At 40.2% G+C, this 14,999-nt stretch overlaps 1 protein-coding gene across 4 annotated transcripts in view; it reads right to left on the bottom strand.

Moving 5' to 3' along the window:
- The window catches only part of TUBGCP4 (tubulin gamma complex component 4), a 49,728-nt gene that overhangs the window by 19,243 nt on the left and 15,486 nt on the right, over nucleotides 1-14,999 (bottom strand). For all 4 annotated transcript variants that reach the window (XM_067745356.1, XM_067745351.1, XM_067745366.1 and 1 more), the window contains 4 exons: nucleotides 14,008-14,087; nucleotides 12,388-12,589; nucleotides 9,522-9,687; nucleotides 9,159-9,283 (listed from right to left, as the gene is read on the bottom strand). In XM_067745356.1, coding sequence (XP_067601457.1) covers nucleotides 9,159-9,283; nucleotides 9,522-9,687; nucleotides 12,388-12,589; nucleotides 14,008-14,087 — 573 coding nt within the window. The remainder of the gene's footprint in view (nucleotides 1-9,158; nucleotides 9,284-9,521; nucleotides 9,688-12,387; nucleotides 12,590-14,007; nucleotides 14,088-14,999) is intronic.

Raw genomic sequence — 14,999 nt, 5'->3', positions numbered from 1 at the left:
AGGGAAGAAGAAAGACCTTCAAAAACAATCCCCAGGGCTTCCCTGGTGGTGCAGTGGTTGAGATGCAGGGGACACGGGTTCGTGCCCCAGTCCGGGAAGATCCCACATGCCGTGGAGCGGCTGCGCCCGTGAGCCATGGCCGCTGAGCCTGCACGTCTGGAGCCTGTGCTCCACAACAGGAGAGGCCACAACAGTGAGAGGCCCGCGTATCGCAAAAAAAAAAAAAAAAAATCCCCAATTAACAAAATGGCAATAAGGACATACAAATCAATAACTACCTTAAATGTAAATGGATTAAATGCTCTAACCAAAAGACACAGACTTGCTGAATGGATACAAAAACAAGACCCATATACATGCTGTCTACAAGAGAACCACTTCAGATCTAGTGATACATAGACTGAAAGTGAGGTGATGGAAAAAGATATTCCATGCAAATGAAAATCAAAAGAAAGCTGGAGTAGCAATACTCATATCAGACAAAATATACTTTAAAATAAAGACTGTTATAAAGAGACAAAGAAGTACACTACATAATGATCAAGGTATCAATCCAAGAAGAAGATATAACAGTTATAAATATATATGCACCCAACATAGGAGCACTTCAATATATAAGGCAAATGCTAACAGTCATAAAAGGAGAAATCAATAGTAACACAATAATAATGGGCGACTTAACACCCCACTTACATCAATGGGCGGATCATCCAGACAGACAATTAATAAGGAAACAGAAGCTTTAAATGACACATTAGACCAGATGGATTTAATTGATATTTATAGAGCATTCAATCTGAAAGCAGCAGAATACACATTCTTCTCAAGTGCACACAGAACATTCTCCAGGATAGATCACATGCTAAGCCACAAAGCAACCCTTGATAAATTTAAGAAAATTGAAATCATATCAAGCATCTTTTCCGACCACAACACTATGAGATCAGAAATCAACTACAAGAAAAAAACAAAAACACAAATATGTGGAGGCTAAACAATATACTATTAAACAACCAATGGATCACTGAAGAAATCAAAGAGGAAATAGAAAAATTCCTAGAGACAAATGAAAATGAAAACATGATGATTCAAAATCTAAGGGACACTGCAAAAGCAGTTCTAAGAGGGAAGTTTACAACAATATGTCTTACCTGAGGAAACAAGAAAAATCTCAAAAACTAGAGAAAGAAGAACAAACAAAACACAAAGTTAGCAGAAAAAATCATAAAGATCAGAGAAGAAATAATTGAAACAGAGACGAAGAAAACATTGCAACTAAAAGCTGGTTCTTTGAAAAGATAAACAAAATTGATAAACCTTTAGCCAGATTCATCAAGAAAAAAAGGGAGGGACTTCCCTAGCAGTCCAATGATTAACACTTCACCTCCCAATGCAAGGTGTGCGGGCTTAATCACTGGTTGGGGAGCTAAGATCCCACATGCCTCGTGGTGAAAAAACCAAAACATAAAACAGAAGCAACACTGTAACAAATTCAATAAAGACTTTAAAAATGGTCCACATCAAAAAAAAAATCTCTAAACAAAAAAAAAAGGGAGAGGGCTAAAATCAATAAAATTAAAAATGAAAAAGGAGAAGTTACAACAGACATCACAGAAATACAAAGGATCATAAGAGACTACAGCAAGCAACGATATGCCAATAAAATGGACAACCTAGAAGAAATGGAATAAATTCTTAGAAAGGTACAAGCTTCCAAGACTGAACCAGGAAATAGAAAATATGAACAGACCAATCACAAGTACTGAAATTGAAACAATGATTTTAAAACTTCCAACAAACAGAAGTCCAGGACCAGATGGCTTCACAGGCAAATTCTATCAAACATTTAGAGAAGAGCTAACACCTATCCTTCTCAAACTAATTCAAAAACTTGCAGAGGAACACTCCCAAGCTCATTCTACGAGGCCACCATCACCCTGATACCAAAAGAGACAAAGATACCGAAACCAAAGATACCACAAAAAAAGAAAGTTACAGGCCAGTATCACTGATGAACATAGAGGCAAAAATCCTCAACAAAATACTAGCAAACCGGGACTTCCCTGGTGGCGCAGTGGTTAAGAATCCGCCTGCCAATGGGGACACAGGTTCGAGCCCTGGTCCAGGAAGATCCCACATGCCATGGAGCAACTAAGCCCATGTGCCACAACTACTGAGCTTGCGCTCTACAGCCCGTGAGCCAAAACTACTGAGTCCACGTGCCACAACTACTGAAGCCTGCGTGCCTAGAGCCCGTGCTCCACAACGAGAAGCCACCACAATGAGAAGCCTGCACACCGCAATGAAGAGTAGCCCCCACTCAGTGCAAGTAGAAAAAGCCCGTGCACAGCAACAAAGACCAAACGCAGCCAAAAAAAAAAAATACTAGCAAACCAAACCCAACAATACATTAAAAGGATCAGACACCATGATCAAGTGGGATTTATCCCAGGGATGCAAGGATTTTTTCAATATCTGCAAATCGATCAGTGTGATAAACCACATTAACAAATTGAAGAATAAAAACCATATGATCATGTCAGCAGAAGCAGAAAAAGTTTTTGACAAAATCCAACACCCATTTATGATAAAAACTCTCTAGAAAGTGGGCACAGAGGGAACCTACCTCAACATAGTAAAGGCCATATATGACAAACCTACAGCTAACATACTCAACAGTGAAAAGCTGAAAGCATGTCTTCTAAGAACAGGAACAAGACAAGGATGTCTACTCTCACCACTTTTACTCAACATAGTTTTAGAAGTCCTAGGCATGACAATCAGAGAAGAAAAAGAAATAAAAGGAATCCAAACTGGAAAAGAAGAAGTAAAACTGTCACTGTTTGCAGATGACATGATACTATACATAGAAAATCCTAAAGATGCCACCAGAAAACTACTAGAGCTCATCAATGAATGGAGACACAAAAAGACCCCAATAGCCAAAGTAATCCTGAGAAAGAAAAATGGAGCTGGAGGAATCAGGCTCCCCGACTTCAGACTATACTATAAAGCTACATTAATTAAAACAGTATGGTACTGGCACAAAGCAGACTTATAGATCAATGGAACAGGATAGAAAGCCCAGAGATAAATCCACACACCTATGGTCAACTAATCTACGACAAAGGAGGCAAGAATATACAATGGAGAAAAGACAGTGTCTTCAATAAGTGGTGCTGGGAAAACTGGACAGCTACATGTAAAAGAATGAAGTTAGGGCTTCCATGGTGGCGCAGTGGTTAAGTATCCTCCTGTCAATGCAGGGAACACAGGTTTGAGCCCTGGTCCAGGAATATCCCACATGCTGCGGAGCAATTAAGCCCACAAGCCACAACTACTGAGCCCACATGCCACAACTACTGAAGCCCGCATGCCTAGAGCCTGTGCTCCGCAACAAGAGAAGCCACCACAATGAGAAGCCTGCACACCACAACGAAGAGTAGCCCCCACTCACTGCAACTAGAGAAAGCTTGCGCGCAGCAACAAAGACCCAATCCAGCCAGAAAAAAAAAAAAAAGAATGAAATTAGAACATTCTCTAACACCATACACAAAAATAAACTCAAAATGCATTAAAGACCTAAATGTAAGACCAGATACTATAAAACTCTTAGAGGAAAACATAGGCAGAACACTCTTTGACATAAATCACAGCAATATCTTTTTGGACACCCCCTTTTAGAGTAATTAAAAAAAAAGGTAGCTAATGAAACTTAAAAGCTTTTGCACAGCAAAGGAAACCATAAACAAAATGAAAAGACAACCCACAGAATAGGAGAAAATATTCGCAAATGAAGCTACCGACAAGGGATTAATCTCCAAAATATACAAGCAGCTCATGCAGCTCAATATCAGAAAAACAAACAACCCAATCAAAAAATGGGCAGAAGATTTAAATAGACATTTCTCCAACGAAGACATACAGATGGCCAAAAAGCACATGAAAAGATGCTCAACACTGCTAATTACTACAGAAATACAAATCAAAACTACAGTGAGGTATCACCTCACACCAGTCAGAATGGCCATCATCAAAAAATCTACAAACAGGGGCTTCCCTGTTGGCGCAGTAGTTGGGAGTCCACCTGCCGATGGAGGGGTCATAGGTTCGTGCCCCGGTCTGGGAGGATCCCACATGCCGCGGAGCAGCTGGGCCCATGAGCCATGGCCGCTGGGCCTGCGTGTCCGGAGCCTGTGCTCCACAACGGGAGAGGCCACAACAGTGAGATGCCCGCGTACTGAAAAAAAAAAAAAAAAAAAATCTACAAACAATAAATGCTAGAGAGGATGTGGAGAAAAGGGAACCCTCCTACACTGTTGGTGGGAATGTAAATTGGTACAGCCACTATGGAGAACAGTATGGAGGTTCCTTAAAAAACTGAAAATAGAGCTTCCATATGATCCAGCAAGCCCACTCCTGGGCATACGTATGAAGAAAGCCATACTTTGAAAAGATACACGCACCCCAATGTTCATAGCAACGTTATTTACAATAGCCAAGACGTGGAAGCAACATAAATGTCCATCTACAGATGAATGATGAAAGAAGATGTGGTCCATATATACAATGCAATATTACTCAGCCATAAAAAGAGAATGAAATAATGCCATTTGCAGCAACATGGATGGACCTAGAGATTATCATACTAAGTGAAGTAAGTCAGACAGAGAAAAGACAAATATCATATGATATCAATTATATGTGGCATCTAAAAAAAATGATACAAAAGAACTTACTTATAAAACAGAAATAGACTCACAGACTTAGAAAACAAACCTATGGTTACCGAAGGGGAAAGGTGGGGGGTAGGGATAAATTAGGAGGTTGAGATTAACATATACACAATACTATATATAAAATAGATAATCAACAAGGACCTACTGGATAGCACAGGGAACTTTACTCAGTACTCTGTAATAACCTACATGGGAGAAGAATCTGAAAAAGAACAGATGTATGTATAACTAAATCACTCTGCTGTATATCTGAAACTGACACAACACTGTAAATCAAATATACTCCAATATAAAAAAATAAAACAGTATGGAACTGGCAGGAAAAGACATAGAGCAATGGAACAGAAAACTTAGAATCAAAGCCCCGCTTATATAGTCAATTAATATCTGACAAGGGAGCCAAGAACACCCAAGGGCAAAGGATAGTCTCTTTTCAACAAATGGTGCTGGGAAAACTGGATAAGCACATACAGAAAAATGAAATTGGACCCTTGTGTCACACCATGCACAAAAATTAACTTGAAATAGATCAAAGACGTAAACATAAGACCTGATAGCAGAAGAACTCCTAGAGGAAAATGTAAGGAAGAAGTTCTTCAACATTGGTCTTGGCGGGACTTCCCTGGTGGTCCAGTGGTTAAGACTCCACACTTCCAATGCAGGGGGCCCAGGTTCAATCCCTGGTCGGGGAACTAGATCTGGCAGGCTCCAACTAAGAGCCCGCATGCTGCAACTAAAAAAAGATCCTGCATGCTGCAACTAAGACCTGGTGCAGCCAAATAAATAAATAAATATTAAAAAATAGAAAACAGTGGTCTTGGCAATGATTTTTTTTGGATGTGACACCAAAAACACAAACAACAAAAGAAAAAGAAAACACAAAGTGGGACTATATCAAACTTAAAAGCTTCTGCACAGCAAAAGAAACAATCAACAAAATGAAAAGGCAACCTACAGAATGGGAGAAAATATATGCAAATCATATATTTGATAAGGGGTTAAAATCCAAAACACAGAAAGAACTCATTCAACTCAATAACAACAACCAAAACCCCCAAACAATCCTGTTGAAAAATGGGCAGAGGTACTAAATAGGCTTTTTTCCAAAGAAGACATCCAAATGGCCAACAGGAACATGAAAAGATGCTCAACATCACCAACTATCAGGGAAATGCAAATCAAAACCACAATGAGATATCACCTCACACCTGTTACAGTGGCTGTCATTTTTTTTTTTTTTTTAATTTTTTGGCCACAGTGCACGGCATGTGGGATCTTAGTTCTCTGACCAGGAATTGAACCCGTGCCCCCTGCAGTGGAAGCATGGTGTCTTAACCACTGGACCACCAGGGAAGTCCCAAATAAATTTAGATGAAATGGGTAAGTTCCTTGAAAAGTAGAAAATACCAAAAGTGCTACAAGAAGAAATAAATGTCTTAAATAGATTAATAGGTTTTAAATATATTGAATCAGTGAAGATTTCCTCTCCTAAAAAAACCTAACTTACATAATTTTTCAGGTTAGTTCAATCAAACTTTCAGTAAAAATTCTTGTCTTACATTAACTGTTCTAAAAAACAGGAAAACAGTGATAGACACCAAGCTCATTTTATAAGGCTTATATAATCTTTATTCCACAACCACATAAGAACAATACAGGAAGAGAAAAGTATAGTCTATTTCACTAGTAAATGTAGATAAAAAAATTCCAAACACGTTTTGGCTAACTAAATCCAACAGTACATTAAAAAATAAAACATCACGCTCAAGTATGGTTTATCTCAGAAGATTCAACATCTGAAAATCTAAACAGGAATTTACCTTATGAATAGACTGAAGGAGAAAAAGAACTCAGAGCAAAAAACTGCACCTTAGGGCTTCCCTGGTGGCGCAGTGGTTGGGAGTCCGCCTGCCGATGCAGGGGATGCGGGTTCATGCCCCGGTCCGGGAAGATCCCACATGCCGCGGAGCGGCTGGGCCCGTGAGCCATGGCTGCTGAGCCTGCGCGTCCGGAGCCTGTGCTCCGCAATGGGAGAGGCCACAACAGTGAGAGGCCTGTGTACCGCAAAAACAAAACAAAACAAAAAAACTGCACCTTAACTGATATAGAATAAGCAGTGATAAAATTCAACATCTATTTATTATAAAAACTCACAGCAAACTAGGAAGAGAAGGTAATTTTTTTAAACTTGATAAACTCATGTGCCAAAGCCTACAGCAAACACTAAAGTAACAGAGAAACTTTAGATGCATTATCTTTAAGAGTCAACAAATCAAGGATGCCTATTATCACCTCTATTGTTTAACATAGCTTATATCAACTATCAACCCAGCTGTTGAATGCCGCACTAGAGATCCTAGTTAAGGCTGTAAGAAAAAAAAGAAGCAAAAGTTGAAAAATTGGAAGGAAAATTGTAAAACTTTCAATAATTGCAAATGATATGATCATTAGTGAGGAAAATCAATAGAATTAACAGACAAACCATTAAAACTAAAAAAAAAAAAAGACTTCAATAAGTTGCCAGGTATAAGATTAACCCACAAAAATTAATACCACAATTTTTCTATATAAGTAGTAACCAACTAGAGATAAAATTAACCAAAAAAAACCTATTATGTATCTAGCAATTAATTTTTTAAATATTTTTGTTGAAGTACTAAAATACATACAGAAAAGTGCACCAACTGTAAGCTTACAGCTTGAAGAATTCTCACAAAATGAACACACCTGTATAACCAGCATCCTGAAAGGCCCACCCATGTCCTTTCCACCTACCAAAGGCAAATGCTATCCTGACATCTAACACCAGATAAGCGCTGCTTGTTTTTAAACCTTATATAAAGATTCATACGGTATGTATACCTTTTTAAAAAATGAAAAAGGAGAGAAAGAGATCCAAAAGGGGGTGAGTACGATATGTATTTGCAAGACACTGTTCCCTTTTCCTCCCTGGTACACTCTCTTTTTATTACTTTAAGCTGTTATTATTGTTACAATTATAGCTGTCAAAGTATTAGCTTCCAAGAGTCTGAGCTTCAATTCTTTGTCTATCATTTTTACAAACTGGAAATATAATTTTGAGCAACATGTGTGTTTCAAAATTTCCCAAGGAAACAATTTTGAAATTCTATGTTATTCATTTAATAAAATTTTACTTTCCTCCATTAACTATATTTCCTAAAGAGTTACCACAAAAATGATAACAGAAGAGAAATCAAGTCAGTAAGATGAAAGGGAGTGAAGGCACCAGTCCCCTAGACAACAGCTGCCTTGGCTATAGATGGAGAGGCAGTGTCTTGAAAGTCTGAATGGACAGAAATATGTATTCTGGGTAGTTTAGATATTTACTTTCCCATAAGGAAACAAATCAAGTGATACTTCAAGGTCACCTCAAGATCTAATATTCTATGTCTACATCACAGCTCTGTCTCCAGTGCCTTGGAATTTTTGAGATAGTGACCAGAAAAGGAAATCATATTCATGATAGATTACTGTGCTTCCAACATGAGTATATCCGACACTAATCTTAGCAATTTTAGACACTGACCCTAGTGCCCCTGTGCTTCAAAATCACCTGCAGAGGTTTGTTGATTGGCTGGTGTAAATACAAGTACCTACCAGTACTGACTCCCTCCTGACCTATGAGTCAGAAAGTCTGGAGGTAAGGATTTGGTGCAAGTGCATGTTTTCAGATTTCCCCACGTCATTCTATGCATAGCCAGAGTTGAAAACCACTAATAAGTTAACACAACTAACGAAAGATCTCATTTCACATTATCACACACCTGTGCATCAAATCTTATTATACGCCACAGAACATATGCCCATTTGAAAAATTACTGGTCACAATTTAAGTTGGTGGATGAAGCACAATTCACTTAAAAACACTGAACTAGGAGTCAAAGACTTGTTTCTGAGCCCACCTTTGTTACTCACTATGTGACATCAGAGAAGTTAGCTTTCTGAGAATTATTTTCATTTATAAGAATGGAAAAATATTACTTGTTCTGCCTTCCTAAAATTATCATATCCATAAATTAAGGGATATATAATAAAGCCATTCTAAAATATAAGTAAGGCACTAAATTTAGTCAGAATCAGTTGATTTCCTGAAGTCATTGCCAACTATACAGACAGACTCAAAATGCTGACAGTCTGAAATGAAACCAAGACCTCCCTTTATTCAACTAATTAACTAACTAGCTAACAATCAAACTCCTGTCAGGTGGGAAAAGGCTAAGGCAGTTCTATTATTAAAAACAGAGAGAATGCTTTTATTTTCTACTTCCTGCCCTTCAACTCTCTCAATTCCCTCCAAGCTAAGTTCTAATCACATGAAGAAGAAACAAAAGTCAAGTACTCCATTTTGGGGGAACTAACCTATTTTCTTCTGAAGAAAATAAACTAAGAAAGACAAACCTCAGCCACAGTACTACGTATACGATCCACCACTTGCTCAAAGTCCACCAGGCTGAAGAGGGGTTGCTGCTTGAGACGATGCAGCTCTGCAGCAAAAGTGTCCTCCTGGTTTTTCAAAATGGATCCTGCAAAACGGGAAGGCACTGTCAAAGGAAGACAGGGAACCTGCACAGGCAAGGGTTTCTCATCCCAGTGCCACAGCTATTTCACCTGCCTCTCAGTTAAGCATGTCACTCACAGCTGTGCTGAAATCTCAGAACATAAAGGTCAGTAACCACCCACCCTGCCCAGGCAGACTTTGGGGCCACACAGCATCAAATAAGCCTTTGAGGATGGGGTACAGTTGGGCAAGGAGATTCCTACCTTTCCTAGTCAGGTTTACATTTTGATTCTCGAACATCTGGACAGATTCTCCAACAAACAGGATTTTTTCAGCAACCCTCACTGGAATGTAGGACGGCAGAATCTCCACTCGCAGAGAAAACTGCTTTAGAGATGGTGCCAGCATGTTCTCTTCTTCTATCAGGCGCTGGTCAAAGAAATAATCCGTATCAGAGATGTCGTAGGAAGTGAGAAAGGGAAAGCAAGGAAACATCCGGCAGGTCTCCCAACCCGTGATTTACATTTTCTAGAAGCAGGGACTTTAAATATGAAGTTGCATAATTGTTACATTACTGGTGCTAGAGAAATGTATTCCATTTTTAGGCAGCAAGATAGCATGGTAGAAATAGCAGTGGTTTCATTAACATTAGGATTTTAGCCCTCTGCCTTGGCTACTGTGTAAAAACTTGTGCAGGGGCTTCCCTGGTGGCGCAGTGGTTGAGAGCCCGCCTGCCGATGCAGGGGACACGGGTTCATGCTCCGGTCTGGGAAGATCCCACATGCCGCGGAGCGCCTGGGCCCGTGAGCCATGGCCGCTGAGCCTGCGCGTCTGGAGCCTGTGCTCTGCAACAGGAGAGGCCACAGCAGTGAGAGGCCCGCGTACCGCAAAAAACAAACAAACAAAGAAACAAACAAAAAAAACCTGTGCAGTAGGTCTGGAACCCAGTCTCCTTACTTGTACCATGGAATAATTGATCTTTGTTTTTTTCCAGATCTACATGTCTACGATTTATTATCTTGTGCATATGCCTGCTCTGCCCAGCTCTTTACACAAGCCTGACTCATTTAGCCAAGTGGTTCTCAAAGCCTGGCTCCTGGACCAGCACCATTGGCCTCACTTGGGAGCTTGTTAGAAATGCAAATTTTCAAGCCCCTTCCCAGATTTACAGAAAACCTGGGGGGTAGGCCCAGCAGTCCGTGTTTTAACTAGCTCTCCAGGTGATTCTGAGGCACTCTCCAGTTTGAGAACCACTGATCTAGCCCACTCACCACCCAATCACTCAGGCCCCTTCTGTTCCCTGACTTGCTTTTGAGTTGACCCTTATCCAGCTCCAACTGGAACTTTAGGCTCCATACTCCTGACTTTGATCTCTGCTATTCACCCTTTTAGTTTTGGGCTTGGGTGCTAGTGTGCCTCAGGGCACTATCCTAGACCCTCTTCTCCTCTGGCTCTCAACACTCTTCCTAGACAATCACATCTTCTTCTAAGGCTGAACTGATCATCATAAGAGATATTTTTAATCTTTCTGCATCACAGGACTCTGCAATTATAAAAGCTACGGACCTTCCAGAAAAATATATAACCGTACACTTCACAGACTCTCTGACGCCACTCGTGAACCCCAAATTAAAAACTTCTGTATGCCGATGACTCCTAAGACTTTAAACTAGATTACTCTCATGAGCTCTAGGCTCAGCCCACTGGTCATTTCCTACAAGTACCTCAAACTCAATGTGTCCAAAGTTAGACCCATCTTCTTTCCCCTGACACCAGCAATCCATGTTCCTTATCATCACCACTCGCCCACTACTAAAGGCAGAGACTTGGGTATCATCCTTGATTCTTCCCTCTGGACCCATAGCCAATCAATCACCACGACCTACCTGTTCCAGCTCCTTAATATCTCTCAAGCCTCTTTATTCTTCACCATATTTACTGTTCCCACCCTTGGTGTAGGCCACCATTATTTTTCAGCTAATGTCCCCAACATTCTCCTAACTGAACTACCTGCTGCTAATCTTAATTTTTAAAAAAACGATTCCCCACACAGTTTCTAGAGTGATCTACCATAAAGTCTGATCTAACATACAGAGGTAGGTTAACCTCTTGCCTAAAATTCTTCACGGTTCCCAGCTCTCTTCAGGCTCAAGTCTAAATTCCTTCCCATTGTTTACAAGGGCTTTCATGATCTTACCTCTGCTCATCTCAAAAGCTTCATTGACTGCCACTTCCCACACCCGCCCCCCCACTGTCCCTTACACTCTACATCTCAGCCTTTATTTACTTGACTCTCTCAATTGGATCACTAATGGTTCCCCAAATGAGCCATGTCCTTCATGGCCTCTGTATACTTTACACAGTCCTTTCCTATGCTTGGAATTTTTTTTTTTCTTTTTGACCGTGCAGCATGTGGGATCTTAGTTCCCCGACCAGGGATCAAACCCGCACCCCCTGCAGTGGAAGCTTGGAGTTTTAACCACTGGACCGTGAGGGAAGTCCTCCTCCCAAACTCTTTGCAATTTAGACATACATTCCACTGAAAAGCCTTCTCTAGTTACTCTAAGACCATGTTCCCAGGATACCCATACTTACTCTTTCCAGAGCACTTAGTACACGGTAATATATCTTCCACTAAACTATAAGCTCTTTAAGGACAGGGACTACTACATTTTATTTGTTTATGCAGTTGTGGCATGTGGAACAGTACCTGGCATGTAACAGGCATTCAATAAAATGTTGTAACAGGATAAATGAATGGATGAATGGATAAGAACAATACAGGACTTTGGGGAGTCTAATCAAAACTCTAAACTGCATGTAAAAGCTCTGAGTACCTACAAGACTACCTGAAGAGACAAGACTTATTCTCTTAAACGCGTATACCAGGAAGAGGGGAAACAAAAGGAATCTCACAAATATATTTTCTATTTTATAGTCTCACATTGTTAGGCATTAAGTATTAAGCTAAGATAAAGCCAAGTGTTTACATCTAAAGAATTTATGGAAGGTACCCAGGCTATGATGAGCTGGGGGCTGGGGGCAGGGGCAAGTCACCAAAAGGTCATCTAGCTGTAGACTTTTCCAACTCCTGGCAGGAGCAGGTTAGGCTTCTGGTTGGGCTCTCACCAAGTCCTGGAGTTCTCTCAGTTGTTTTCCTGTCAGTCCCCCAATGCCCAGATCCTCCTCATCCTCTTCTGGTTGGGCACTGACATTACCAGAAGATGGACCCTGTTTGATAAAGAACTCTTCGTGCTGGTCCAAGAGGAGTCCATGTAGCATCCAGGCTGAGAGCTGCTTATACATGACCCCGTGACACACGGCCAGGATTCTGAGTGGAGAGGAAAGCAAGAGCCTTAGAAGTCCACTAAGAGGACACTAAACCCATGCTTTAAACTGCTACAGGATAAACAGAGGCCTGAGGGTTTGGTCAGCAGAAGGGAAATGACCAATTAAGCTAAAAATAATTGTGCTATTTTAACTTAAATGTCTGCGGATGAACTAAGTGGTTAAATTTCCAAACTTGTAGCCAGTGTACTAAAGTCTGAAATGTTCGGTAAATGTTCTGATAGTCTTTTAGAAGAAGCACATTTTTTTTCCTCTTTTTGAGTAAAGTAAGTTTCAAAATGGATGATTCCTTTTAAAATTAAATGGACTTACAGGAGTCTCTTTTTGGCTAACACAGTATTAAATTAGTTTTTATTTTTGTTGGAATCACATAAGGAAAGTAGATTCAGTATGTGAGAAGCTGATATACCTGAAAAAGTATTATCCAACAAAATCCAGAGACTGAAACAAAATGCAGAAAGGTTGCTGGAGAATGGGATAGATTCACATGGTCTCAAGGGATCACATCTCAGGTAACATATTAATGACAAAGGGGAAAACGTCCCTCTAAAACAGAGTGATCTGGTGGAAAACACCTAAACCAAGTGATGAAACTTAACACCAGTAATGGGACAAACTTACTTTTTGTGCTTTCTGATATGCTGTAACAGGAAATAATATGACCTATGTAGTATTCTTGCCAAAAATGTTCAACCTGAATCTAATCATGAGGAAATAATCAGAAAAATCCAGATTGTGGAACATTCTACAGGCAGTCTTTGATCATACTCCACATTTAATACAGTTGTAATCATAAAATTTTGTATCCTTTTTTTCAGATAGTATTATAAAAATATTTTTACATGTTGTTATAGTATTTGTAATTTTAATTGCATTATAGTCTATCAAGTGAATATATCTTTAATCAGCTTTCTTCTGCTGCTGGTAATTTTCTAATTTTTTTTTAAAATTTCTTAATATAGTAGACAACATTGCAGTGAATAATGATTGTGCATATGGTTATTTTCTTCTTTTGAATAATTTTGTTAGGATAAAATTTTTAAGAGTGGCATTATAAGATTATAAAGCTACTCAAAATACACATGTTTAGACATAGCTAAGCATAATCCAGCACATGTAGTGGAAATTCTCCAAGGATAATGAGATCCAAAAATGAAAAAGGACTGCCTCAAGGTCATCTAGAGCCTTGCTTCGATACTCAACACTTTATTAAAACCCCCTTTTTGCAATTTCTGAGCCACCGTAAGGATTACATGGGCTCCTTTGCTCATGGGGCTTTTCCATCCTGGTCATAACTTTCCCCAGAAGGAAACCTGAGATGACCTGAAAATAAAACTTGTGCAAAATCAAGTCACCTGACCACCCACTCCGCCTCCCAACCCCAATGAAGCCGTGACTTACTTTTCTAGTGCACTGCGAACAGGAGGCAAACCTCCACAGCTGTGTTTGTACACTGTTTCCAGGATTTGACAACCATGAATCTGTGGAAAATACAGCCTTGTCAAGCTGAATTCCATTTTAATAGTTCATGTAGCACAATCTCATATTCTATATTCAATCCAGAGGGCACAATCTGCAGAGAATGGGGATGAACTTTCTCATAAGATTTTTGTATAGTTCTGATTCTGACTCCAATGCCAATGTGTGGGGGGTTTCCCCACACTACCAAGCAATCCTCTGACACCAGCTTGGGTGTCCTACAATCCAACTCAATTCTGATACTATCCACCCAGAGATAGCATCAGATTCCACAGGTTAAGGGCTCAGTCCCACAAGACTGCCCTCCATTTCCGACGCCAATCACAAGTTCAGGTTGTTCCCTGTGCTTCCAACTGGCTGATTAATAGATCAGAGGCTCCCCCTCCCTGGATTCCACTAATTTGCTAGAGCAGCTCACAGAACTCAGGAAACCCACTTATTCACTAGATTACCTATTTATTATGAAGGATACTAAAGGATACGAGTCAACACCCAGATGAAAAGGCTACACAGGGCGAGGTCCCGAACAAAGGAGCTCCTGCCCGGCATAGTGTCACACAGAGGCACTCTGGCTCACCAATCTGGAAGCTCTCCAAACCCCGTCCTTTTTGGTTTTTATGGAGCCTTCATTACACAGGCAGGATTAATTAAATCACTGGCCATTGGTGACTGAACTCAATTTCTAGCTCTCTGCCCTCCTCTCTCCCCAGAGGTCAGGTGGGAATGGTGGGACTGAAAGTTCCAACCCTCCAATCACGTGGGTGTTTCCCCTGGCAACCAGCCCCATATTAAGTGCTTTCCCAAAATCACCTCATTAACAAACTCAGGTGTGGTAGAAAGGGGTTTGTTATGAATATCAAGTCACCTTTATTGCTCTTATTACTTAGGAAATTCTGAGTTTTAGAAGCTCTGTG

This window comes from Pseudorca crassidens, chromosome 1 (genome assembly GCF_039906515.1).
Source record: "Pseudorca crassidens isolate mPseCra1 chromosome 1, mPseCra1.hap1, whole genome shotgun sequence".
NCBI lineage: Eukaryota > Metazoa > Chordata > Mammalia > Artiodactyla > Delphinidae > Pseudorca > Pseudorca crassidens.
This window is presented reverse-complemented; position numbering and strand designations above follow the sequence as displayed.